The sequence below is a fragment of the Leopardus geoffroyi genome, chromosome D3, assembly GCF_018350155.1.
Source record: "Leopardus geoffroyi isolate Oge1 chromosome D3, O.geoffroyi_Oge1_pat1.0, whole genome shotgun sequence".
In the NCBI taxonomy this organism is placed as follows: Eukaryota; Metazoa; Chordata; class Mammalia; order Carnivora; family Felidae; genus Leopardus; species Leopardus geoffroyi.
In genome coordinates, this window is record NC_059339.1 from 28,102,798 (window position 1) to 28,130,077 (window position 27,280).

General features: G+C 52.5%; 2 protein-coding genes and 1 non-coding gene across 6 annotated transcripts in view; 2 read left to right on the plus strand and 1 right to left on the minus strand.

Annotated features, from left to right (window-relative positions):
- LOC123588391 (GAS2-like protein 1) overlaps window positions 1-25,427 on the plus strand; it is a 30,508-nt gene extending 5,081 nt beyond the window's left edge. The window contains exon 4 of the mRNA XM_045459267.1: window positions 24,791-25,427. Within this exon, the coding sequence (XP_045315223.1) occupies window positions 24,791-25,380 (590 nt within the window). The 3' untranslated portion in view covers window positions 25,381-25,427. The remainder of the gene's footprint in view (window positions 1-24,790) is intronic.
- Window positions 1,146-25,085, minus strand: TOP3B (DNA topoisomerase III beta). 4 transcript variants are annotated; one of them, XM_045459390.1, is made up of 18 exons: window positions 24,990-25,085; window positions 19,768-19,957; window positions 18,463-18,594; window positions 16,848-16,954; window positions 16,186-16,260; window positions 14,596-14,792; window positions 13,940-14,096; window positions 13,052-13,165; window positions 11,476-11,566; window positions 9,836-9,990; window positions 9,607-9,712; window positions 8,731-8,877; window positions 8,412-8,585; window positions 7,073-7,201; window positions 6,140-6,289; window positions 5,450-5,550; window positions 4,408-4,609; window positions 1,146-3,368 (listed from the first exon to the last, which is right to left on the minus strand). In XM_045459390.1, exons 2-18 carry the CDS (start codon window positions 19,835-19,837, stop codon window positions 2,887-2,889), a joined length of 2,589 nt encoding a protein of 862 aa, XP_045315346.1. In that variant the 5' UTR covers window positions 19,838-19,957; window positions 24,990-25,085; the 3' UTR covers window positions 1,146-2,886. The 4 variants fall into 4 exon arrangements, with proteins under 4 accessions (XP_045315346.1, XP_045315347.1, XP_045315348.1 ...); XM_045459391.1 differs by lacking the exon at window positions 24,990-25,085 and adding an exon at window positions 24,723-24,742; XM_045459392.1 differs by lacking the exon at window positions 24,990-25,085 and adding an exon at window positions 19,603-19,691 and having other exon boundaries at window positions 2,805-3,368.
- TRNAK-CUU lies at window positions 20,201-20,273 on the plus strand. The gene has a single exon. It is a non-coding gene; the product is annotated as a tRNA-Lys (tRNA).
- Window positions 25,428-27,280: the final 1,853 nt, after the last annotated feature.

Below are 27,280 nucleotides of genomic sequence, written 5' to 3' on the forward strand. Positions count from 1 at the left end.
GGGGCACGAGACCAAGGCATTGCCTGTGAGATTACCTGTGCCCTGTGGCTTCTGTCAACCTCTCCCTGTCTGCATTCCATCATGCCTCAGCTTCTGGCTCTTGGCTTTCAATCTCTTGAAAGCAATCTTTCAATGTCACCCACCCCACCTAGCTACTGAGTTTGAGCTCTGCTTCTCTTACAAGGCTGCACCCCTGGCTTAGGTGAGCAGACCACACGGATCTCCCGAAGTGTTCAGCCTGGGTGTTCCTCCCACCTCTGCCCCCTGTGACTGAACCCTCTCTTGGTCCCCAAATGACCATTATTCTGGAAACTCACCCTGAACCCTCTACTCCCCTGCTATAGGACCTCATGTGTCTACAGGTGGTTATACCTACCCCCTCCTCCTATCTTCCTGCCCTGTCCCTTCACACATTGCCAGGCTCATCGTAGAGATGGGGTGACATTGCTCTTGGGTTTTCAAACCATTAGTGATGCTGTGACCTTGGAAAGAAGTTACAAACCCTTACCCCTGACTGCCTAGGGACCCCCACTTGGCTTCCTATTTCCAGCAGTGCTGCTTTCTCAAAGGGGGCTCTCAGAGCTCCCTTGGTTGCTGGTATCTTCAGGTCTTTGAGGGCCTGACTGACGATGGAGGGTAGAGGGGGAGTGGGTTCACATCTGCAAGTCTGTGGTGCCTTCTCCTGTCTAGCAGCCCTGGAAGGGATGCCACACTCAACTGAGCAAATGCTCATGGTGCACCTCATGACAATAGGTACTGGTCTCAAAGTGACAGGAATGGGTGTTGTCAAGGGCAATGGTCTGTGTCTAACCAATTCAGCCAGACAACCAGGCCCTGCTTCTGTGAGCCATGCACAAAGGCCTGGTCTACAGGAGTTCTGCCCCCTGCAGCCCCAGAGCAGGTCAGCCTGAAGCCACTGAAGCAGGTCAGCCACCTCCCTGACCTCAAGGGCAGGAGGTGCAGTCTCAAGGAGCACATTAGGTTGTTCTGGACGGAGTGGGCCTCATCTCTTCCTGTCCTCCTCGCTCCTGCAGCCACCTTGGAAGTAGTAGGAGGGTTGGATGCTGTTGGTTGGTATGAGATGAAGAGACCCAGAAGGCAGACTCCAGTTTCGAATGCCAAGGAGATTCATACACAAGGGACAATTGCAGAGAAAAATGAATGAACCTTTTATGATTAGCCCTGTTTGGGGCTGAAACCTTAGTGCAGAATTCTAGTAAGGAAGGAACAGGTGGTTTGGGCTTAAAGCTGAAGGTACAGTTTCTGTCCCCCTAAGTTCCTCTGGCCATCTACCTGGGCTGCTTGTGTGTGTGTGTGTGTGTGTGGGGGGGGGGCTCCTAGAGCAGAAGGGAGTTGGGTCACCTTCCCATGGAGAAGGCCCTGGATCCATTCACTATTGACAAGGTGGCAGAGCAGTCAGAGCCCTGTGCCAGGGACACTATCCACTAGCAGATGTGGCCTTGTGAGTGCCCCAGAATCTGACCACAGCAAGAGGGGAGGGAGGAGGAACACCAGCATTCTGGAAGCACCTCTTTCCCTGTGACACTATCCCAGCAGCCGTACTACACCTTCCTGGGAGCCTGCCTCCAGGGGCAGCCTTCCGGATGATGATGTGTCACCATGTCACTGCCTATTCTCTTTGAACTTCTTGAGTGGTTTCCCAGTGTTCCAGGGACACGAGGAGTGGCTCTTTGGGATCTCCCCAAAGAGGGAGGCTGGAGGGTGCAGCATTTGCTTGGAATGCTGGGTGAAGTCACAGGTGTATTCACGGAAGCTCTGCTCAGAGCCTTGTTATATTCTAGTGTGAACTGTGAATCTAGTACCCAGATAGACAACGTGCAAAATAGTTCTGACCCGCCCTTCACGAAGGTGTTCCACCACACAGCTTGGAAAGCTATTTTTCCGAGCTCCCATGTGGTGGAGCATGGGCAGGAGTGGCATATTCAACACGTGGTTGCCTAATGTGAGTGCTCCTCTGTGGGGACTGGGGTGGTGGTGATGGGGCACAGGAAGGACATCAGGCGGAGGGCAGCCCACAGGGCTGTTTGGTTTATGGATTATTTTCTAAATCACGCAGATGGGGGCGCCTAGGTGGCTGTCGGTTGAGTGTCCGACTTCGGCTCAGGTCATGATCTTGTTGTCTGTGAGTTTGAGCCCCCGCATTGGGCTCTGTGCTGACAGCTCAGAGCCTGGAGCCTGCTTTGGATTCTGTGTCTCCCTCTCTCCCTGCCCCTCCCCCGCTCATGCTCTGTCTTTCTGTAAAAAATAAATAAACATTAAATCACGCAGATGGCTTCAGTGGGGCTCCCTGCAGTTCACCCTGGGAAGTGACTGGCCTGCCTCTGTTTGAGACAGTAAAGGCTTGAGAACAGGAATTGGAAGAGGCCCTGGGAGGCTGCCAGGGTCGCATACACCACACACAGACCTGCTCAGAGCCACCGTGTGACCCCAAAAAATGGGCTGCAGGGAGGGCCAAGGTCCAGTGAGGACTTCTTTCAGCCCTGTCTCCTCCACCAGGCCTCCCTCCTATGACACCTGCCTGGGATAACAGGCAGTTGGTGCCTTCCTTTCTTCCTTGCAGACATCAGGGACGCTACCTACTTGTGCTACCTTGCTGTCTGTTACACATACTGAATTATGACGTGAGCCTCAGACTGAGCTTGATCCCCCTTTCCACACTTGGTGGCCTCCCTACAGGCACCACCGTGGTGTGTGCAGAAGGGAGAGGAGGGGCGGGGAGACCAGGAAGCGCAGTGAGGACGCCATAACCCTCTGATACCAGGGAAAGGTCCTGAGCTGCTTGCTCTGAAGAAGGCAAAATACGTTTTAATGATTCCTGTGGCCCCAAGGGCAACTGTGTGAGCCTGGCAAGGGATGGCGGGGCTGTCATACAAAGTAGGCAGCCAGGGCTGACATCTTGTCCTTTGGCCGCCTGGCACTGGGCTTCACTGTGGGCCGACGGCCCCGGGCCCGCCCCCGGCCCTGCCTCCTTCCTGGCCCGCCACGGTGCATGGGGTGGCAGGAGGCCGCGTGCTTCAGCTCCACTAGCTCTTGGAAGATGGGGTCGCAGAAGACGCAGCCCGTGTGCTGTGTCTCGTCGCCTGGGAGCGGGGACTTGGCCTTGTTGAAGTCCACAGCCAGCAGGGCAGCCTCACAGGTGCTGCAGGTGTCGGCGGACACCCGCACGCGGTAGGCGTTCTCGAAGCAGTGCGCCACCACATTGCACTTGTTGCAGGCCACCTTCCACTTGGGGCCTGAGGTGGGGTCCAGCACCAGCACGCCGCTCTCGCATTCCACGCACTGGCCGATGCCCAGCATGCTAAGCGAGTGCTGGCAGGTGGGGTGTGTGCACTCGTTGCAGCCCATGCCTGGTGGGGAGGGGGCAGCCCATGATGCACACCAACCCCCACCCTGTGCTGTGTCCCCCCCGCCCAACCCCCCCTGCTGCCACCTCCCGGGGGGTCTTCCCCTAGGGCCTCATGGTCCAGATCTGTCGTCCCAGCAAAAAGTGTTCCTTGATCACCCTGGGTCTGGATTCCCCCACTGCCCTTGCCCCTGCTTCTCTGCTTATCTAAAACCTCCTCAACCTGTGAGTGTCACTCCCCCTCCCCCCATCATTTCCAGAAGGCCTTCCTGGTGGCCTCCGGCCAGGTCCATTCCCCCTCTTCACTTTGCTTCCACAGCCAATTCCCATCAGCTCCATGTGGCTCCTGTGCTGCTGGGTCACATGGAGCCATCGGCTGCCCTGAAAGATGCTGGAGGGCAGGGAAGGGCCTCAGTAACCCTAGTAGCCCAAATGCAGGCTGTCCCTGCCTCACAGGTGAGGCTTGAGTCAGGAAGGGTGAATTGAGACCCCTGAGGGTTCCCTAGACCCCTTGATGAATGTGGGTAGATGCCTCTTGCTATACCTCATTCCTGTCTGTAGCATGGGGTGAACATGCCGGGCCCTGTACCTCCTCTAGACTCTTGGCTCAGTGCTGTTGGTGCCTCCCACTACCCACCCCTACCCATGCACATGTGTCTCCTTTCCCCAGTAATGACTGTGAGGATAGAGAACGGAGGTAGACGCTGACTGAGGGTGCACCCCTTGCCAGGTGGGGCCCCCCAACCTGCTGCATCACTCAACTCAACCTAGCCCAGGAGAGGGCACGGCATGCCTACTGCCCCGATCCCGAGTGAGTGGATTACAGTTGCCCTCTCAATTATGACCGGGACACAGAGTGGCAGACTGGCTGGCTCCTCCTCAGCAGTGCCCAAGTACACCTCAGGTCTCCTGTCCCTGAGCCGGTGAGTCCAGCCATAGTGTGGGGGCAGGGCAGGGGCTGGACAGGCACCACAGACACCCAGGGGGGACGGGGCAGCCTGTCTTGGGAGGGAGCGATTGAGGCCAAGAGACGGGGCACTCACCTTTCTTCATGTCTCGGAAGGGCGGGTGATTGGCGCAATAGGGGCACAGTGGGTAGCTCTTGCCCCTAGAGCCTGAGGACCACAGGACCAGCTCGAAGTCATCCAGTGGGCACCGGAGCTCCTTGTAGAGCTTGATGGTGCCATTCTGGGGGAGGGTGTAGGTCTCGTCGCAGTGGGAGCAGTGCAGGCGGCTGGGCTTGGCCTGCAGAAACACCAGGGAAGAGGCTCAGGGTCACTAAGGCCACCCTGCTCTCTGGCCTGCCCTCACTCTCCTAATACAGAAGTAACAGGTGACATGTAGTATATAATGTATATAACATGATACATAAGACAGAATATGCAGCACTGTAATGTGTATGTAGTACATAATATATGATACACACAGAAAATCTAACGTGTATACAAAATACATAATGTGTTACGTATGTCACACACGTAGAATACATTATGTTTACATATTACTTATGTATTATGTATGCATAACACATAATACATATGTATACTTATGTACACAACAGAGACATACGTAGTAATATATGTGCAATACGTAATACATAATATGTAACCCATAACACACAATGCATAATGTGTAACGCACGGAATATGCATATAATGTGTAACTTATAACATGTAACACAATACATAATGCATAATGTGTAGCATGTTGCCAGGCAAGGACCTCTCAGGCAAGGACCCATAGCCATGAGTCTCAGGACACTTGCTCCAGGCATGGAGAAAGGTAGTTCTAGAACCCCTGCATGTGTATTAATGCCCAGGATAGCAAATAATGTGTTGTTAGGAAAAAATGGACAATGTGTTTAAGAGCCCCCACAGCTCACATGTTCCTGGGGTCAAGGGGAAACTGGGTGTCTGTTGGCAAGGCTGCAGTAGGCCTCTCATTCTTGTGTGGCAGCCAGAACAATGATTTCTTTATGACTAAGGATAAGGCAGAGGTCTACAGAGGTGACAGGACTTGCCCAGTTCTGTACACAAGGGTGCTGTAGGCCAGATGGGGTGGTCACAGCCCTTCACCCTCATTTACCTGAATGTACTTCATGAACCGGTGGCACTTCCCACAGCGGGAGAGGGGCTTGCCCGTGGCCGCCAGGGGTGAAAAAGACACCTCCATCAGTTCGTCCATGCCTGAAAGCAAGCAGCGCAGGGAAAAGTCACATCCTCCTAGCCTCCGGCAGCCCACCTCAGACACGTGCATGGAGGGGGAGGCCACAGCAAGCATCTGAGTAAATGCGTCTCTATCCCTGAGGGTGCTAGGGTAACAGGAACAGCAGGGCTGTGGCCTCATGTGTCACATGAGCTGGGTGCCTCATGTGTGGTGTTAAGATGCGTGCTCTTGGGTCAACTGAGTGACTCACTCGGTTAAGTGTCCAGCTCTTGGTTTCGGCTCAGGTCATGATCTCAATAGTTTGTGGTTTTGAGCCCTGCGTCGGGCTCTGCGCTGACAATGTGGAACCAGCTTAGGATTCTTTCTCCCTGTCTCTCTGCCCCTCCCCTGCTCATGCTTTCTCTCTCACAAATAACTTATTAAAAAATACTATTAAAAAAAAAGCCCGCTCTTTAACCCCAACGATGGTCCAGCAATGAGATGTTATTGCCCTGTCCTCCCAAAGGAGCCCCGGAGCCCGGAGCCCAAATCTGGACACTGGTCCCACACGGCTGGGGCAGCCCTGGCCCAGGGGCCTCTGGCACAGGGGTAGGGAAGAGGTGGGCTCACCGGCGATGGAGTCCACGAAGTAGTGGAACTTCCTCTTGAAGACATCCAGGGTGTGGCCCAGGACTTGGCGGTAGTCAGCTTTGCCCTGGGCGATCAGGTTCAGCTGCTTCTCTACTGCACTGCGGATGGTGGGGAGCACCAGCTCTGCATCTGCAAGTAGGGGAGTGCTGCTGTGAGCACTCGCACTGGGGAGCTGTGGCTGCCCCCACCAGCTCAGGCTGCAGTCCTGTGGTCCCACGCCTTTCCTGATCTCCTACCCGGAAAATCCAGTGTCGAGTGGCCAGGGGCATCCTGTCTCCAAGACTGTGTCACAGTTCCTGGAAGTCCTCAGGCCAGGTCTGTGCCCTGCCATCTCCCCTAAGACCCTTGGAACCTCTCTGGGACAGAGTAAAGAACTCTGCAAGGAGGACCCAGACCCCATCCGGAGCTGGTCTGTGGGGAAAAGCCCCTCAAGCCTCCTCTCTTGGATCCTTTGCACTTGTCCATTCATCCATCCACCACACAGAGACCCTGCTGGGGCATGTCCGGGGCCGGGCGGGGGGGGGGGGGGGGGTGACAATGTAGCACTGTTCCAGTGGGAGTTGACCTGCCACAGGGCCATGGCCTGTCAGAGGCTGGGGGCTGATGAATGCAGAGCTGCAGCCCAGGCCAAAGTCAGGGAGCAACAGCCAGCCAGACTCATCAATCTCTTTTCTTTTTTAAAATTTTTTTGAATGTTTATTCATTTTTGAGAGAGAGAGAGAGAGAGACAGAGACAGAGACAGAGACAGAGAGAGACAGACAGAGTATAAGCAGGGTAGGGGCAGAGAGAAGAAGCAGGCTCCAGGCTCTAAGCTGTCAGCATAGAGCCCGACATGGGAACCGTGAGATCATGACCTGAGCTGAAGTCTGACACTCAACCGACTGAACCACCCAGGTGCCCCACAGACTCACCAATCTTGTAGTAGCCATGCACCAGGACGATGCCAAGGTTGGTGGGTTTGAGTCGGCGCCCGCTCTCCACAGTGACGTAGTTGCGTTGGCAGATGTTGTTGATGTGCACAGGGATGCTGGCGTCTGTCCCTGAAACACATAGCAACACATAGCAAGTGTTCCATAGCAGGCTCCCCATCAGACCGTAGGCTCCACCTTTGCTCCCACTCACCATGGGGACCCTGGTTCTCAGCCCCCTCACCTCTGTTTTTGGCTAGCACTGTGCTGGACACCACACCATGCGTTTTGAGAATGGTCTTGTGAATCCAAAAATGGCCCTCCCAGCACCGGGCGCTTAATTCCCCTCTACAAACAACAGAGGCTCATGGAGGTTAAGGAACTCTGCCAAGGTCATGGGAGCTCAGTCTGTCTGCCCCTCACATTGGGTAAATGCGACCTCCTTGACCTCTCCCTGCCTCAATTCTGAGACATCTACCCCTTCTAGAAACAGGGCTCAAGACCCCTGAACACGGAGGAACTCCCATGCTCGCTGCCAAATCGTCCCCTCTGAAACCTGCTCAGAACTGCCCACTTTCCAGCTCCCAGGTCCCTTGTGATTAGTTTCCAGGATGGCGCCTCCTCTAGAGACTTCAGGGTCACCTGGCACTGCCAGATGCTGCCTTTACTGCTCCCCCGTGCTGAGGAGCCTCCTCAGATGGTGCTTAGAGGCTATGGAGGCCATTGAGGTACCGCACTGGAAGGACAATGCTGGGATTAGGATCTGAGCCCCAGCACGCTCCCCGCTGTGCCCACTGCATTCTTGCCACTGCCAGAGCGGCAGCCCTTGCCAGTTCCTTTTCACACAGCCCTGGGGGCTCCCGGTTAACAGGGTTGCCCAGGGCCGCTGTCTTGTTCAGAAGGTCACAGGAGCCCTTTTCACGGGCTCATTTTGGTTATGGGATCTGGGCTGCTGTTCAGTATGTGGCTGCAGGGAGCCATGGATGTCTTGTCAATGGGGAAGGACAGAGGATGCTGGGGGAGCAGCACCCACACACCACTGCACCAAACCCAGGTGAGATGTTCCCTGACAGTCACCTGTCACAACTGTTAGTGACAGAACAAGACTCAGGCACAGCACCCTGGATTGTTCTGGCCCTCCAGAGCTGGGTCAGCTTGTGCAGCACATCAAACAACAGGCAGTTCCCATTAGAGTGAACATTGCCTGGGGAGCTGGCCACACCCTGGGCTGCAGTTACTAGGTGCTGGGCACGGAAGAGTCACTGAGCAGGTCTGGACCTGCTCCTGGGATGGAAACCCTCAGGCCCGGGGCCTGGGTGGGCAGGAGGGTGGGTGCACCCACCAATGCCGTGCTTCTCCATGAGTGTGATGAGCTCGGCCTCTGTCAGGTAGTCGGGTGGGTTCGTCTGCTTCTCCAGCATCTTTATTTCACTCACAGCAAAAGTGTCGCCCCTCTGGCAGGTGGGCAGGCTCTCCTCCAGAGGCACACTCTGCCAGGGCATGATCTCCGTGAAGCCTGGAGGGAGAGGGTGCTGCCACTTAGGGTCCCGTCCCAGGCAGCCCAGGCCCAAGACCCTGGGCCTCCCTCCCCAGGTTCAATGGAGAATGTTCCGTCTGTCTGTGGAGGTGAGGGAGGAGCCAGTCTGGCCCTGCAGTTTTACCTGGAGAGATGACGGTCTTCCCTGTGCAGGTGAAGTGCTCAGGCCCAATACGGAAGGAAATGGTGCTCTGGAGGTACTTGCAGTCGTAGCTAACTGTGGCGATGAAATGTCTGGTGATGTACTCATAGAGCCGCCACGCCTCACTGCCTGCAGCAGGCAAGGAAGTTGGTTACTGTCCAGAAGCTCTGGCTCTAAAGACCCCCCAGCACTCTCATTCAGGCGGCAGGGCCCTGGCCATCAGCACAGAATGCCAGGGCTGGCCTGCACTGAAGCTGGAGAGAGGAGTAGGAAGTGCGCAGGAAGGGAAAGTGAGTATCCTGTGCTGTGGTGGTTCCTACACAGTTACAGCTCCGACCTCTGCTTCCAGGTGGGACTGCTCTTCAGGGCCTGGTATGTTCTTAGTTGGTGACTGCAAGCTTGGGTGGTGCACAGTGGCTCCTGTCTCTACCTGCACGGTTCTCCCTTTCCCTGCCTCCTCCCAGTACACAGGCCCCCACACTGCCTTGGTCGGGTGGGAAGCAGGAGGCACACCCAGTGGTTGGGCCCCAGCACTCCCTGTCTTGGTCCCGTCCTGTCCCCTCCTTGCCCATCTGCCTCACCCTCCTGCCTCCTACGAGCAGCCACCTGCACCTGCACTCAGGCATACCACCCCACACCTGCTGCCACCACTTCTCTTCTGTCTTGCCCCATGGTAACAGAACACAACCTTCAGGTGACCCTCTGTGCCACAGCTGGGGGCAGGTGGGGGAGGGAGCCCCCACACTGCCACCGGGGCCCGACACTGTCCTAAGGTGCCACATGACTATAGCTTCCCACCCAGAAACTTGGTGTGTGTGTTTGAGTGAGTGTGCGAGTGTTGGGGGGAGTGCCCGATACCTAATTCAGCCTCTGTGGCAGACCTCATGGGGGTAATGGGGGGATGGTCACCAGCATCATGGCCTTTCCGTGGGCGGTTGATACCTTCTGTTAACAACCGCTTCACCTGAGGGAGAAAAAACAAAGCAGTGAGTCTGGGCATAGCTGACTTCCCACAGGGAGGAGCCAGTACTAGTTCTGGGTTTGGCCAAAGTGCCTGGAAACAAGGGTGTGCGGTGGCTCTGCTCACCGTGTCGGCCCAGTAGGGGTGGTTGGCCTGCTGCCGCAGAGGGCCCTTCAGGTCAAAGTTCTCAGGGTAGTGGGTGGTCTCAGTCCGCGGGTAGCTGATGTAGCCTTGTGTGTAGAGCCGCTCGGCGGTCTGCATGGCATGTTGTGGCCCCATGCCTGTGAGGGATGGGAGGCTCAGTGGGCCAGAATGTTGGGGATGGCTGGGTCCCTGCTAATGGGCCTGGGCACTCAGCCTCCTCATCAAAGGTGGCCAGGGCCTCCTGGCAGGTGGAGGTGGTTCTGAGTGGGTACAGCTAGAGCACAGAGCTGCTGGCCAGGCCACTGTGCCCATACAGCCTTACCTGAGGCCGAGGTCCTGAACCTGTAAAGGTGGGCCCAGGACAGGGATGCTCCACAGTGTCACCCTCATAACACTAGTGGCTATGCTGATTAAATGTGGCCTGCAAAGTGCTGCTCTCTCACATTCTGGCCATGGAGTGCAACTGTGCCTCAGCATCTGCTAATGTCCCACTATGACTGCAGAATTAGCACACACCCCCTGTTCTGAGCTCCGTGGGTGTTTCTGTCCTCGTGGCACTCCAGGACTACTGAGGGAGGGCAGCAGAGGCTGCCACTCAGCTATTAGCCGCTCAATGTCATCACTGCCCTCCGAGGATCCCTGAAGGTGCTGTTCTGAGGACACTGGCCAAGGTTTCCCCAGGCTGCAGAGGCACCAGTGCCTTGAGGCCAACAGCTGTCAGAGACAGCCAACTTTCCAGTCAAAACCCCTTCTTCCTCCTGGGGCAACAAGGCTCAGAGACATTACATCAACACTGGTCACACTGGCCCCTGCAGGACATTAGCCTGGGGCATTAACCTCCCACCCCTGGCCTCTCTCCCTACACCAGGGAAGCTACTCTGGGGTGCTAAAGTCAGGACATCTCTCTTGGGTAGTGGCAGTCATTACCACTGCTGCTGTTACGATACACCATTACAATAATTTAATCCTTTTAGAACAATCAGCCCTGAGAGATGGTCACAATGGCTGCTGTTTTCTTGTGAGAAAACCAAGGCTCCAGGACAAGAAAGAAAGTAGCCAAGCTGACACTGGACCAGAGTTTGGGTCCAGGGCTGGAATTCCATCATCTAATGCCTCTGAGGGGACTCCACTGTGCCAGTGACACACAGGCCTGCCCTATAGGTGGTCTCTGACCATGGCCTGCCATGTGTTTGGCCCTGGCAGCAGCTGCATGGATGTTCAATAATATGGTCTATTTTCCCCACATAAGTCCAAAGGGGCTGTTGCATATTAATCGATAATCTTCCAAAATGGAATCCTCTCTTGTGTTTGTCAGTTTGTTATTACTTATTTTCACTCTGGAAATGAAATCCGCATGAGGCATAGATTCCCACTAAGCCTCGAATGACACTGCAGGTGAGCTGTGGCTTGACATAGGTGAGCATGAGGCACTCACCACAGGTGCACACAGCGGGGGTGTGGGGGGGGGGAGGAGGGGGAGGGGGCACTCAGCACAAGTGCGCATGAAGGGAGCGTGAGAGTCAGCATCACCCTGGAAGCCCAGGCACTGCACCAGGGCTGAATGGCTCACCGCATGCCTGCTCCAAGCCCTTCGGGGGCTTTAGAGGAATGCACCTACATACCCAGAGAAGAGCTAGCTACTCGCAGCATCTCCACAGTGTTCAGGGCAAGGGGCCTCTGCTTGGCCTTCTCTTTCCGGCTTGTGGCCTCCACCTAGAAGACAGAACAGATTCCGGGATTTGGGGTAGTGGGGAAAAGAGGCCATAATAGAGAATCAGGAGGTATGGGCAAAGGGTCTGGTTTCGTTCATTTGGTCTCCCTGCTTCTCAATTTCACTTATCACAGTGGTCTCAAGACTTGAATATTTATTTAGGCCAAGGAAGGGAAAGAGAAAGAAAATTCTTTCCAAGAGAACTTTCTAGGGAAAGAGAAAACTTAGAGAAACGGGGAAGAGCCAAGAGAAAGGACTGCAAATTCAAACTCCTATGGGAGCCAGTGGCAGCCAGGCCATGGGGATGGCAGGTGAGGGCTGGAGCAGACCACGGAGTGCAGGCCCGTCTCAGGGGCAGTCAGCTGCCCTCACTGCCCCTGAGTGCTTCCACCAGGGCCTACCAGTATTGCTACATCTTCCAGTTCATCAGCAAAAGCTGCAAATCAGGACTTTCATGCGAAATCTCGTGACTTTCAAATGTTGGTGACCATTTGAAACGTTTATAAACGTGAGGCAGTTTAGATAAAATACTAGGCAGCTTCCAACTCTGGGCAGAACAGTTGTTAGAAAAGAGGACTCTGTCTTGCCTGGGACAAAAACAATCCAAACTCAACTCCAATGCCTCGTCTCTCCCAATCCCATGAAGACATGGCCAAGGCAGTGCCTTCTGAATTCCAGACAGACCAATGTGGGGGGTTAATTTGGGACAAAATGGGTACATGCTTCAGTGGAGGCTTGGGATCACTAGGGTCGAGATCTGGAGATGATGGCAGTGAGTCTCTTGAGGAACATGGTCAAGGATAAAAGCATGAGGCAGCTTTGGAGGAAGTTCTAGAAGCCTGAGTCAACTGCATGGGTGAGCAGAGAGCACCCAAGGAAGGCTGGAAAAGGACAAGAGAAGGTGATTGAAGGAGGCCAGGCTGTGCCTCCATGACTCTGGTAGCTGTTACTGCTGTGGACCTCTGTAATGGTGGCAGAACTACCTCCATCCCAGGTAGGCAGCCCCTTGCCAGGTGGTGTCACCCTTTTCCTAAAGGTCAAGCACATGTCCCTCAAATTCATAAAAACCCTGAGTAGGAAACACAGCACCATAAAGGCCATGAAAGCTGACTGAGGTTGGGATCCCATGTTAGCTGTGTGACCTTGGGCAGGTTCACTGATGTGCACACAGGTCCCTCCAGAGTTGTTAGCATTGAGAGATCACAGAAAGGGGACATCTGTGTGAAATGGAATCCTGACAAAAGGGGATAATGCCTGTGGGGCCTGGCAGGTCATGGGCATGGGGCGGTGCCCGGAACAGGGTAGGTATGCGGCACACTGGTTACTGCAAGCAGTTCTGTAACCTTTCTTCTTTCCAAAAGATGTCTGTGTTTCAAAGAGGGACAGAAAGATGGGACCCTAGGCCACAAGCTACTCTTCTGGCCAGAGGCTTCCAAGGTCTACTCCAGCCAGAGCGAACGTGACAGATGTGGGTGGGGCAGGCCCACCTGGGCTTCCTTCTCCAGCTTTGTCATGTTTAAAAACATCTGTGCGATTTCCCGGTCAAACACTCGCACTCGGTCCCAGTCCAAAAGAAGAGATCTGTCTTTATCGGCATTAACCTGGAGGAAAAAGTATAAAAGGACAAAACAAGAGAGAAAAAATCCAGGTAAGCCCACTGCCAGGAGTGAGAATCAAGAGAGATGAAGCTGGTCCTTGTCTGGGAGCAAAATGATCCCAGCCCTAAGGTCTCACAGTCATACCTGTACAGGTGTGCAGGTGTACAGATAATGTAGGCTGAGACCCAGCCCCATCCCAAGGGAAGACTGCTCTGACTCCAGGCTTCTGCCCCGAGACCAGGCAGGTGGGAGGGGAGCCGAAAGTCAAGGCTGTGTCCTTAAGGAGTGTTAGAAACTCTGCCTTGAATGCCATCCCTGCCCACTAGGTGCAGTTGGTCCATGGGCCCCTAGTCCTACGTCAACCAGACCAGCTCTGTATTATGTTTTAAACCTTGTAAGAAGCTCACATGGAGAATTTTATTTGGAGAAAGGGTTCTAAGACTTTAAAAATTTGAAAGTCAGTGGCCTATAGCCCTCAGTCCAGTCCTTGGACCTGACCATCACAGCTGATGGCCCTAGGGGTGACCCTGCCCCACATTGCCAAAGTGGAGTTCATTCCTGCTTACCCAAATTCAATGCATCCAGGCCTAACCTTATCCTGCCTCTCTATGAAGGCTGGGGTCTCTTCCCTGGACACCCCGCAGACCACTCTCTGGCCTCTCTCCTCTGTGCCCTTGGCCTCAGGCCCTTGCATGGCTATGATGATGATGGAAAACTCTCAGAGTCCACAGCCCAAACCTGGAAAGACCCAGTGTGCATAGGGAAAGGAAATCAAACCTTGGCCTGTAGCACCCAGTAGGTCTCTGGTTTGAAGGACTGGATTTTATCGTGTCTCTCCACACAGAAGCCCAGGGTAGGGGTTTGACATGGTCCAAAGGAGATAAGGGAGCTGTCTAGATTGCCATATTTTCCCTGGAAGTATTTAGTCTGAAACCTATAAGGAGGAGGGGGCAGAGAAAGATATTCCGGTTATGTATTCACTCCAGACACCATTGTTAACCACCCATGTGAATCCAGCATGGGGCTACTAGTGAGTGCAGGGAGGGGACCAAGGTGGCTTCCCTGCTCAGAAGACAGGGGACAGGGTGAGGTCATGCTCAGCATGGGAGCTGGGAAGGGTGTGTGCAGGCAGAGAGGAATCGTGTGTGCACACGTGACACAAAACCCAAGAGAGAAGAGCAGAGGTTCCACCCATCCCAGGTCTGGGAAGCCCTTCTACTATATTCTATCCCCTCCACCCTCTCCTGAAGACCCACACAGTGTAGACAAACACTCTGCTTATCAAGTAGTGGCCTGTGTGGTCTCATCAGCTAGACAGACAGTTCTTCAGGGGTTTTAGAATGTGGATGTTGGCCTAGTGCTAACCAGGTCCTGGGGTGGCAAACAGGGACCAGAAAGACAGGGGCTCTGACTAAAGGGAGGGCAGCCAGCACCTGGTGAACGCGCAGCCGATGCGCAGGTCCAGCTCCTGCCGGGCATCCACCGACAGCGCCTCGTTATGGTCGGGCTCGCCCAGGCGGGCCATGGCGGCGCAGATGTCCGTGTCCGTGATGGAGCTGAATCTGGCCCGGAACACCGTCTTTTCGCCACCGTGGGTTGGATTCATGATGGGCAGCACGGCATCCAGTACCTGGGGGAGGCAGCCCAGCTGTAACCCACCACTGAGGTCTTTACCTCCTGCTCCACGTTTTGCCTGTGAGGCCCGGGGCTGACCCTCAATGTGTGTGACTCCTGCCAGACCCTCCTCTGTCTCCTTTCCTGTCCAGAAGTCTCAGTTTCTCCACAGAACTCCTGCTACATGGCTGCTCTTCCACCCACTGACAAATCTGTTCAAACATCCCCCTTTTTACTACCACCCTTTCTCTCATCCTCTGCTCTCATCCCCGCCCAACCAGCAAATGCTATTGCCATGGGTGCAAGGGAGCTCAGTCACCAAGTCCATCCCACTTGACCCACTTCCCTTCTTTCTAGAGGGCAGAGTGCCAGGAGGGGTAGGTGGAACTTTTGAGAGACTGGAGAAAAGCCAGGGAAGGAAAACAGAGATGAGGTGGAAAAGGCAAACGACAGGAGGGGTAAGGGCGCAGGGGACCCCCATGGTATGGGGCTTAAGAGTGGCGGGGTGGGGGCGGTGGCCCTCTTAGGGCTAAAGCACAGCGGGGGCTTGGAGCCAGACTCACTAAGAAGGCTGTGCTGTGGGAGGGGAGTCACACTGGAGCCTGGCCATGCAGCTTCTTTACAGGGAAGAAGTGCCTTTGTTTCTGAGGGGAGAGAGCCTGGTGAGCTTCCACTCCTCGATGCAAAGGCCCCCCAGGGGAGGAGCAGCCCTGCAGGGGAGGGGCCAGGAGAGGAGTGTCTGGGAAGGGACATAGCGTGTTTCCTGAGGGTGCTGCACTGGAACTTGGGGTGCCCTGAGCACCCTCTGCCACGCGGGAAGCATTTCCTGAGCCCCAGGGTGTGCCAGGCCCCAGGTGAGAGCTGGGGACACAGAGGCAGGAGGGTGAGCCTCACTAGGGGACACCTCCAGCCAGGACCAGCATGGGGGCACCACAGCCATAGATGAGGCAGGCACCTGCTTCCCTGCAGGGAGGGTGGAGACAGGAGGTGGGAGGGTATCTTGGGTGGGGAGAGGAGAGTGAAGGCTGGAGGTGAGAAAAGGAGTGAGGAATGTTGCTGAGTGTCAACCAGCCTTGGCCAAAGGTCCCTGAAAGGTGCCCAGTGGCCAGCATGCTGGAAACCAACCCTCTCCTTGAGGCAGCTTGATTGGGAAACTCCCATCCACCCAGAAAATTCTGCCCTTTCTGTTTGCTCTCACAGTGAGCCCCAGCAGGGGAAGTAACACTCCTTCACCCTTGGTAGAGTCCATGCATTTGAAAGTGTCTATGGAATTTTCAAAATAGAGGAGGAAAAAAGGCTATTTCTAAGGCAACATGGCTGATTCCCCACTGCAGCCCCAGAACGGGATGACCGCGAGTGAGGTCGGTGGGAAGGTTGGCAGTGAGGACCTCAGTGGGCACCCCTCTTACCTCAAAGCAGATGTTCTCCCCTTCCTTGTCACAGTCCAGCCACAGCACGATGTAGTCGCAGCCTTTGCCTTCCACCTGCCACATAGCACACAGCGACTGGCACCTCCACAGCCCAGCCCTGCAATGCCCACCCATGGTGCTCCCGCCTGGCCCCTGAGCCCCAAGTAGGAGCGCCAGTGCCGAGTGGGACCCAGGCTGAGCAGAGGAGCTGGCTGCACTTAGGCTGCCTTAGCCACTTATAGAACTTAGCTTAGAACTTAGTTTTTTGGGCACAAAAAGTCATTAATGCAATGCTGCACAGAAAAAGGGCTGCAATAAGACTCAATGTTAATAGTGGTTGTCTTAGTGGGATCATAAATGATTTGTTCTTCCTTCTACTTTTTAATATTTTCCATGTGTATGCATTTGTTTTAAAATTAGAAAAACCACCACCAGTGCCAAACAATCTAAAAAACAGAATTTCTGCTCCCCAGGGCTGAGTGACAGGGCTGTCCAGGAGGGCCAGCAGGGGGCGCTCTCAGAAAGGGTTGCAAGGCCAGCCCAGGCATCCAGCAAAGGCCGCCAGGTTCAAAAAAGGGGGAAGGATTCAGGAGGCCTCCTGCAGTGCAGGGGTGGACCCCCCCCCCCCCCCAGGTGCCTGTGCTCTTGCACGCCCCACACACCTGCAGGAACTTCACCATGTTCAGCTTGGGGTTAGCTTCCTTCTTCTCTGTTGGGGCTTGGCTGAACAGCTCTGCAGGGTCCACCTTGTCCCACTTGTTGTACTTTCCTACAAACCACAGCCACAGTGACATCTGAATCACACTTCCTGGCTCACAGGGCTTGACCTCTCCAATCGTCATAACCTCAGGAGGATGGTGGTAGTCTCGCCTCAAAAACGGGGAAAAGGAGGCTTGGAGAACACTTTACCCAGGGCAATCCCACAATTGGAGGCAGCGCTGGGCCTTCGTTCCCCTAGGCTGCTGAGGTGACACCACACCTTGGCCACCCACAGGAGCCACCACTGGGCCGGGCTGCTGTTGCTCCAACCTCACTTCAGCACAGGCCTGTGGCTGGAAGTGCCATTCCTGGGCTGGCTCACTTTGCCAGAGCACTGAACTATACCACTCATACCTCTGTCTTCTCTTCCAGCCTGAATTTTTGTAACTCTCCCCCTACCTGGCACTGACAGGTGCTCAGGTGATCCCTGTGGGGAATCAATCTTTTGGGTCTCTTATCTGGTACATCCACCTACTTCTCTATTCAGGGCTCAGTGCTTGGATGCTTAGCCCTCCAGCTTTCTTTTAGTCTCCATTTTGTGTAGCCTGGGAGAATAGGGTCAGATAGAGTCAAGTTAAAATTTTTTTTATATGTTTTTATTTACTTTTGAGAAAGAGACCGAGTATGAATAGGGGAGGGTCAGAGAGAGAGAGAGAGAGAGAGCGAGTGAGAGGGAGAATCTCAAGCAGGCTCCAGGCTCTGAGGTGTCAGCACAGAGCCTGATGTGTGGCTCAAACTCATGAACCACAGATCAAGACCTGAGCCGGTCAGATGCTTAACTGACTGAGCCACCCAGGTGCCTCAAGTCAAGTTTAAATCCTAGCTCCCCAACTGCCAGCTGGTGATAAAACTCAATCCAAATGCTTGGCGACACAACTGAATTGATGTCATTGTTGTCACTGAGCAATAGGAAGGAGACCTTGCTGTGTGCTAAGCTCTTTACCTTCACTGTCACACTTAGTCCTCAAACAATCCTGGGAAGTGGATGGCACTGTTGTAAGACCCACTTCACATCTGTGGAACAGAAACTTGTAGAAGCCCCAGTCCCAGCCGACTCTGTCAACCACAGGGCCCTGCACCTAGCTCTGTTGGGTACTAATGCTGGCTCTTCCAAGGTGACACAACAATGATACAAGGATGACAATGACAGCCACTGAATGACCACTGGACAATAGTCACACTCAGCAGGAACCACCTCCCAAATGCCTGCAGAGGCCAGGCCCCCTAAGGTGGGCATTCTCTGCCTCCAGGAAGCACAGGAAGGAGCATAGGGCGTGCAGTGACTAAGGGGTGCCTCTGGGATGGGGACCCAGGGGCACTGAGCTCCAAAGCCAGGGTTCTGGGCATGTCACCCAGAGACCCTGTGTCAACCCTCCACAATCTGCTGGCCTTAGGACTCACAGGTTCTGCACAAACTCCTTGCCTGGAGCCCTCCCCGGCTCCAAAAAGACCCAGGGGAGCACTTCGCAGGGCTTCCCTTAGCAGGGTGGAGGGTGAGCAGGGGCATGGGGGGCTTACCCAGGAAATCCAAGGTCATCACATGACCACAGACAGATGTCATCTTGAAGCGGACAGGCTGGCCAGCGAAAGTCCCTGTGTATTCGTGCACTGAGCATGTTCCGTTCAGCCCTTTGCGTGAGGACATGTTTCCTACAGGGCAGAAGTGCAGTGATAGCTGCTCCAGCAAGCCACAACTGCTGTGGAGGCCCCAGGCCCTGGTGTTGCCTCTCGGAGGGCCAGAGTACCCCTTCCCCATCCCACTGGTCAGTGATGATGTTTTCTGGGCCACTGCGGGTAATGGAGTGCTGAGAGGTCATGGATCTCACGGAAAACACTGCTGCTGACCAACCAGTATGGTGTGCTCTCAATGCAGAACCCTGTGTCTCTGAAGGCCAGGAGCACCCTCTCTGAACACTCTTAAGAGCAGACACTCTTGGTACCTTTCTCTGCATTTCAGCCTCATTTCTTTCAAACTTTACTCAAAGGTATCCAGGGACCTCATTATCAAATTCCACGATATTCTCATGCTCCCCCCGGACAGCCCCTTGGCTGACCTTTCTTAGCCTCTGGGAAGTGGGCATGTCTCAGCTCTCCCCTCCCTTCTGGAGGGATGCTAGCCCACTGTCCTAGCAAAGGGGAGGTCATGGTGGACATCTGCCATTTCTGGGTACCCAGCATGCAAACACCCTTCCTTTCTGGAGGGAATTCAGAGATGGGAGGGGAAGTAGCAACCCACCAACTATCCCAGTGGCCAGAGTTAGGGTAAGGAACACATGTTCCCTTTCTTAGTGTCCTGGTGTCTCAGGAGGACCGCAGCCAAGGGTCAGTCTAGTGGCTACTCTTGAGTGACATAAGCACACAGGCTGCAACTGTAGCAGTCATGGGTTGAGGGCAGTGGCAAGGGTCCTGTGGTGACGATGTCCACGGCATGGCCTCAGACTTAGACTGGGGTCTCAGACTGGGGTCAAATTTAGACTAGGGTGGGGTCTTGGCTCTGTCTTCTTCCTTCCGATGAATTCTCTTTCTGGGTAAGTTACCAGGGCTGGTTGCTGTTTATGACCAACAACATGAGAGGCACAGTACTTTGACAGCAGCCTGCCTGGTGTTATGCTGTGAAGTGTGCCTGTACCTTTTTGGAGTCCCAGCCCTGGCTCATACCGGGTGCGGCAGTAAATGCATCCCCCAGTGACTGATACCAAGGTGCCTCGTTAGCACTTGCTATCTTGAACCAAGTCAACTCCAGAGAGCTGGAAAAAGAAAGAAATGACCACGCTCATAGATTCCAACCCCCCCCCCCCCCCCCACCGCGTTGGTCTTCCCTACCTCGAGAGAGGATTTTAGCAATAGACTGGGCCAAGGATGGCTTTTCTGCAACCATGAGCACGGTCCTCATCTTGTCTTAAAGCTGCCAAGGGCTTTGGCCCTTCCCACTCCAGTTTCAGAGAGATGGCAATGAAGTTCAGAAATTGCTCTGCTCTTCTTTTTGGCTCAACACTGCTGTCAGCGCTGACTCCTGAAGAGAAGAAAAGACACGTAGAAAATAGTAATGCTTCTAATGGAATCTATACCCCTAAGAAGGAAATTCACTTTAAAAAACAAAAAACAGGGATGCCTGGGTGGCTCAGTCGGTCAAGTGCCTGACTCTTGGTCTCAGCTCAGGTCTTGATCTCAGGGTCATAAGTCAAGGTCGTTGGGCTCTGCACTGGGCACAAAACCTACTTAAAAACAACAACAACAACAACCAAAACACAGGGGTGCCTGGCTGGCTCAGTTGGTAGAGCATGTGACTCTTGATCTCGAGGTCATGAGTTCGAGCCCCGTGTTGGGCATAGTTTACTTAAAAAACAAATAAATAAGCAAAAAGAAACCTGAGGTAAGAAAAAGAAGTTAGGGAAACTTGAAGACACTGAACAAATCAGGGCAATGGAATTGGCTCGGAGATGACCTTGGGGATTTAGGTTCCTTTGGGAGACAGTGACATGGCTCCATGACCTCAGGTCTGTCTTGTCCCCAGATCCATGCTACGAAGGCTTCAGGGCCTTTGGACCTGGGCTGATGGGCTGGAATAGGGCAGATGGCCCTCCTCCCAGGCCATGGTTCTGTTTACTCCTCAGGGCTGAGGGCAGCACCTCCACCTCAGCTGAGCATCAGGATGCCCTGGGACATTTTATAAAATGCAGATGCCCAGGCCACATTCTTCAGGTCTTTCTGATCCACAGCTGGGCGCTGGGCCTGAGATCCACTGGCCAGGGAATCCAGTCCCCAGAACTTAATAGCCCCTTGCAATGGGCTCCAATCTACCTTCCTGCCTGCCCCACACAACCTCTAGCATTGCAGACCGTGCTTTTGGCCAATTAAATTGGACACCACTGTCTAAAGAAAAACATATTCTTAAGCCTCTGTTCCCTTGCTTGGAATGTACTGCCAAGGCTGGAGAATGCAGCCTGGCCGCGTAACGGCTGGGCTCTAGTGCTAACTCTAAAGAGCTCTTCTAACACCCATGACAGTATGAGTCATTTCCTGCTGTCCCCAGTCCATTACAATGGACTGTGCACTGTGCCACAGTTAGTTACTGCCTCATCTCCCTGCCAGCACAGGAGCAGCCTGAGGTCTAGATCACTGCTGACAACTGTAATAGCTAGTTCCATGACTGATACAGGACATCTAATACCTGCTGGCTAAATAAAAGAAACATGGGCCCTTTCTGTCTTTTTTTTTAAGATTATTTACTTATTTTGAGAGAGAGAGAGAGACAGAGAGAGAGAGAGAGCGAGCGCGCACATGCACGCACAGGGGAGGGGCAGGGAGGGAGAAAATCACAAGCAGGCTCCATCCTGTCAGCTCAGAGCCCAACGTGGGGCTCGAACTTACCAACTGTGAGATCATGACCCGAACCAAAATCAAGAGTCGAATGCTTAACTGACTGAGCCACCCAGGTGCCCCTGTCTTTTTGATCGTTATAGATATGGCCTTGACATTGACAAGTATGGCACTGTATTAAAAAAAACAAAACACCAAAACGTGTCTTCTACTGAGACAACTGAGCCACCTTCTGGGAGGAAAATTAAAGCTAGACTTCTACTTTATAATTTCCACCAAAACATAGTCTAGATCTAGCAGAAATTGAAGCAAAAAGATGAAACTAGAAAAATACTAGAAGAAAACAACTTTGGTATGAAAGATACCTAAGGATTTCAGAAGCTCAGAAGCACACCTCTTCACGATTAAAATCATTTGATTTCCTTTCCTGTGAATGGTCTATTCATATTTTTTATCCTTTTTCACCCTAGCTGGATTGCTGTTTTCTTATTTTTAGGAACTGTTAATATAATGAGGAAATTAGCTCTTTGTAGTAGGAGGGCCAGCAATACCCATCACGGCAAATTAGAGGTAAAATGGTTACTGTTTACTCTAACAGTAAGTAGTAGACACTAAGCAAATACTGATTGAATAAATGGCGGCATGTATGAAACAATAATTTTACCTGCAAAGTGAATAATAAAAATACTTTTAGATGTCTAAATTTTAGAAATTTATTTTTTAATTTTAGTTTTATTGTTTTCTTGAAAAATTTTCAATGTTTATTTTTGAGAGAGAGAGAGACAGAATGCAAGCAGGGGAGGGGCAGAGAGAGAGGGGGACACAGAATCCAAAGCAGGCTCCAGGCTCTGAGCTGTCAGCACAGAGCCTGACCCGGGGCCTGAACTCACGAATTGCAAGATCATAACCAGAGCTGAAGTCGGAGGCTTAACCACCTGAGCCACCCAGGCGCCCCTTAGATGTCTAAGTTTTAAAAACGGACTTTAAATCTGTGTGAGTATTACAAGCACTTCTCACTGTTCTTTTTTCCTACGGTGTCAGTTTCTAGAAGTTTCATATTTCTACTATTTTTCTTCACACCTAAGGATCCTAAATACCTTTTCAGTAAATAACAGATTCTTCTCTAAAGATCCCTTTAGAGAGAGGGCACCTGGGTGGCTCAGTTGGGTAAGCATCTGAGTCTTGATCTCTGCTCACATGATCTCACGGTTCGTGAGATCTCACTGTCAGCACAGAGCCTGCTTGGGATTCTCTCTCTCCCTCTGTCTTTGCCTCTCCCCTGCTCATGCTCTCTCTCTCAAAATAAATAAATAAATAAAAACTTAAAAAAAAAAAAAAGATCACTTTAGAGAAAAATGTTTTACCCTAGCATCTTCAAAGGGATTACCTCATTCATCCACAGCTAGACAACTGGATGGTGCCCACAAAGGGCCATCAGCATCTGTTCTGATTTCTGGTCACCCGTCCACAGGACAGACTAGTTGTTACTCCCCACTAATACGTGTTGGTCTTTGGTAGTAGTGGCTCTAAAGAAACACACGTTCTAGTTCAACAGTTTATATTTCAGTTCTGCATAAGTACTTTGTGGAAAAAATATGACTTCCTTTAAGGATTCAGAATCATAGAATCCTGGGAAAGGGAGCTTGGTGATGATCTGGTACAACCGTCTCAAGGAAGAACAAACTAAGACTCAGAGAAAGGGATTTTCCAAAGGTTACCTGGGAAATTTGAGTTGGGGCTGAAACTCATGCTTCCTTACTTCCAGCCGGGTACCTTTTTTTTTTTTTTTAAATGGCACCAGGGTTCACCTCTTAAAAGCATTCTCCAGTTTTTTGTTTTTTGTTTTTGTTTTTTTAATTTTTTTTTTCAACGTTTATTTATTTTTGGGACAGAGAGAGACAGAGCATGAACGGGGGAGGGGCAGAGAGAGAGGGAGACACAGAATCGGAAACAGGCTCCAGGCTCTGAGCCATCAGCCCAGAGCCTGACGCGGGGCTCGAACTCACGGAGTGCGAGATCGTGACCTGGCTGAAGTCTGACGCTCAACCGCCTGCGCCACCCAGGCGCCCCTCTCCAGTTTTAACTGTGATTAATTTTCTGTGATTATTTGGGACCTATTTTTCCATTAAGGCACACTCAGATTTCAAAAGGGAAGTCAGTAATAGCTGAAAGCAATGGTTTGCAACCTTCATTATACCATTGTTGTGTCATATACCGTCTTAACCTTTTTGCTTTACCAACATTACTATTCACTTAAGTTTTTGCTTTTTTAAAAAACCTTAAATGTACATTTTTATTTTATTTAAAAAAATTTTTTTTTTCAACGTTTATTTATTTTTGGGACAGAGAGAGACAGAGCATGAAAGGGGGAGGGGCAGAGAGAGAGGGAGACACAGAATCGGAAACAGGCTCCAGGCTCTGAGCCATCAGCCCAGAGACTGACACGGGGCTCGAACTCACGGACCGCGAGATCGTGACCTGGCTGAAGTCGGACGTTTAACCGACTGCGCCACCCAGGCGCCCCTAAATATACATTTTTAAAAAGGGAAATTGTATAGCCTTGTAGGAACTGAAAGCCTGTGATCAATGGCCAGAACCAGGTTCTTTCCCTAACCTATGTCGCGTATCGGGTTTGGTCTTGTTTTCTGGTAAAGCTGAGCCTAAAGTTCGTTCTCTTATTTCAAAAGGGGAGGTCAGCAAGTGCTAAGGCAGTGTTGACAGCAAATACGCAGGTTAGCCTGTTACTACCCTGTCAACTATCAACAGCAATACCACCAATGGTATGTGTCCTTTGGGAGAAGCTGTACATTATAAGATCCTTTCTGTCAGTATTATAAACAAGTGAACTTGGCTTGGGAGTGGAGGCCTCGCAGGGGTCCAAACAGCATGCAGAGCCCTAGGATTTCCCACCTTAGCAACTTAACCCAATACCCATGGAGTCAGGAAAAGAGGGAAAGACGACTCCTCCTTTGGAGGCAAACAATTGCTACAAACTGCTACTTTGTTTAATCCTGCAACAGCTTGACAAAGCTGGGTTTGTAATTTTTAAACCATGATTAAACGGAGGTTCAGAACAATCCAGACTAGTGCCAGGTGACCTTTGCCAAGGCTCTGGGGAACCCAGGGCTAAGTGGCCATCAAGCCCACGTCGGGCTGACTTCTCCACGTCCTGTTCCCTAAGGCTTTGTGCTTTAATACAAATCTTTAGAGGCAAGATTAGGTCACAGTCTTCTTTTTTACCTGTAAGAAATTAGTGCCTCCGGATTCTAGCTGTTTTGTTCACAAAAGGACCTTCCCTCATCTCCATCAACAACTCAGAGAAACACCCGGTTGCCCTCACGACTGAGCCAGGGCCCAGGTAGCGGCGAGTGGAGCGTGCCCTGACTTGGCCCCGACCTCTGCACGGCCTCCCCGAACCTCAGTTTCCCTACTCGTGACAACAGATTCAGACAACAGACTCCACTTAAAAGAACCGCGGACCAGGTTGACGAACGAGAGTATTAACTTCAGCGCCTATTCCTTCCAGGCACCGGACTAAGCGCTGGCCGATCATCACCTCCCCGAACCGCCAATGCAAGCTCCGGGGCGGGAAAGAGGCGGCGAGAATGCAAGGAGGTCCTCTCCCAAGCCCCGGGCTTGGGACCCCTGGGCGCCCGGCCAGCATTCGGGAAACGTGCCCCCAAAAGGCCGGCGCTTCCCGCTTCCCCGCGCCGCCCACCGCTCACCCGCCGCGGCTTCCGCCTCAGCTCCCGCTTCAGCTTTCGCTCGGGGGGGAGGGGGGGGGCGGGGAACTCGGCTCGGCAACTTTTACTTCCGGGTCCGGCCGCTGCTGGCGTACCTTCGTCTGAATCCCGGTGCGCGCACGTCGGCGTCCGAGAGTTCCGTGGCTCCCACGTTCCGGGAGCATGGTCTCCAGCCAGCCCTTGCTCGCCGCGGTCGGTTGGGGTCCCCAAACCCTCCGACCCAGATCCCTCCTCGCAGCGGTCCTTGGGGGGGGTATCCCCAAGCCTCCATCCTGACCCCTCCCGGAGGCCTCCCCAAATCCTCCACCTTATTCTTCTCCGCTATTGCGATGCAAAAATGACAGTTGTTATAATGATTATGAAAACCGGATAAGCATGAAAATATATATGCTGTTGATAATTAAAATAATTAAAACTGCAGATGTGTGTATAGCAGGCTTCTTTCGATGCTATGCACCTTTGTGGAACGAACGAATGCACTGTGTAAAATATATCTGCAAGATGAATTGGGCAATAAAAGCAGTTTTTTTGTGTGTTAAAGCATTAGGATTATGGAAGACTTAAAATAATGTTCATGATCTTATTTTAAAATATCTTTTAAATAATAGCATATACACATTTCCCTTGCACCCCGCAGACACTTTCCCCAACCTGCCTTTATTGGAATACTAGTCCTGATAGATGCTCTGGAAAAAGAAAAGTTTTATGGTCAAATTAAGTTTGGGAAGTGCCAAAATTTAAAAGGCACAGTGAGATTCATTTTCAAAAGAGAACTCCTGATTCCAAACCCACTCTTTGGCGGGGTCTCCATCTCCAAAATGGCATCTTCCTGCTTGCTCAAGCCCAGTGCCTTGAAAGCATCCTGGATTTCTCTCTTTTTCTCACTTGTTGCCCTTCCAAAAAATCCTGCCATCCCCGTCTTCAAAATATGTTTGAGATCCAATCAATCCTCCCAGCTTCCACTGCCACCATCCTGATCCAAGCTCCATCTCCCTGGACTCCACCCTGCACCCTAAGGTCTGTTCTCCATACTGTTATAGCAGTCAGTACTAAAATTGGATCTAAGGAATGTGGCCAGTTGGCAGAGAGGCAACACCTGAGCCCCTCTGCTGTTTTAATCCAATTTGGGTTCATTCGCCCACCAGGAGGTAAGACTTGAGGCCAGCAGGGGGCGCTGAGTAGTCAGCTGCCTCCCCCCACCCCCGCCCCCTCGCCCCTCGGCCTGGAGAGCCTTGCAGCCTTCCCACAGATCTCCCAGGAAACTGCAGGTCAGGCCTTCCTGTGGACCCTCAGGTTGACAAATGACCCATTTTCAGAGAGGAACCCTTTGATCTTCCTTCCTTACTGCACAGGTGCCTGGTAGTGGTGGATGGGATACCTGAGAATTCCCAGATCTCTCTTCTCTCTCCTTGGTTATAGGCTTGATGGGGTTTTGGAGTGATGGGAGTCCCAAGCTGACGCCAAGAAAGAATTCTTAAGACGTCTTTCGTGCAAAAGAAGGGGATTTTATTAAAGCACAGGGACAGGACCCATGGGCAGAACGTGCTGCCCTGGGGTTGTGGCTGGTGACTGATTGTATACCTTCAGGTTGGGAGGGGGTTAGGGATAGTGTTTAGTCTCTAAGGAATTTTGGAAGCAAGTTTTCCAGGACCTTGAGGGGTTAGCTGCTGTTAGAAAAAGGTCATTTATTACTGTTTAGTAAAAACTCAGGCATGAGACCCTTTAGATGTATATCAGTGGGTCATAAACTTGGAGTTTGATTGTCAACATATATCTTGGGGGTGGGGGTGAGATAAGGAAGTTTCCAAAGGAATTTTTGGTTCAGGTTTATTTATTATTATTATTATTATTATTATTAAATGTTTTATTTTATTTTTGAGAGAGAGAGAGACCGAGCACAAACAGTGGAGGGACAGAGAGAGAGAGGGAGACACAGAATCCCAAGCAGGCTCCAGGCTCTGAGCTGTCAGCACAGAGCCCACCATGGGGCTCAAACTCACAAACTGTGAGACCATGACCCGAGTTGAAGTTGGACGCTCAACCGACTGAGCCACCCAGGCCCCCCTCTAAAGAAATGTTTATATGTTAAAGTAGACTTACAAGATCCTGGGGTTCGGGATAATGTTAACCTAAGATTGCCTTTTGCCCTTAGCAAAGCGTCACCATCGAGGCAGCTGAGCTCCCAGAAGAAGGTCACTCTGCCTGTCTCAAGGATGTGTCAATGAGCTGTAAACAGTAAGAAATTTTCATTTGCCTTTGTTGGTCACATCAGG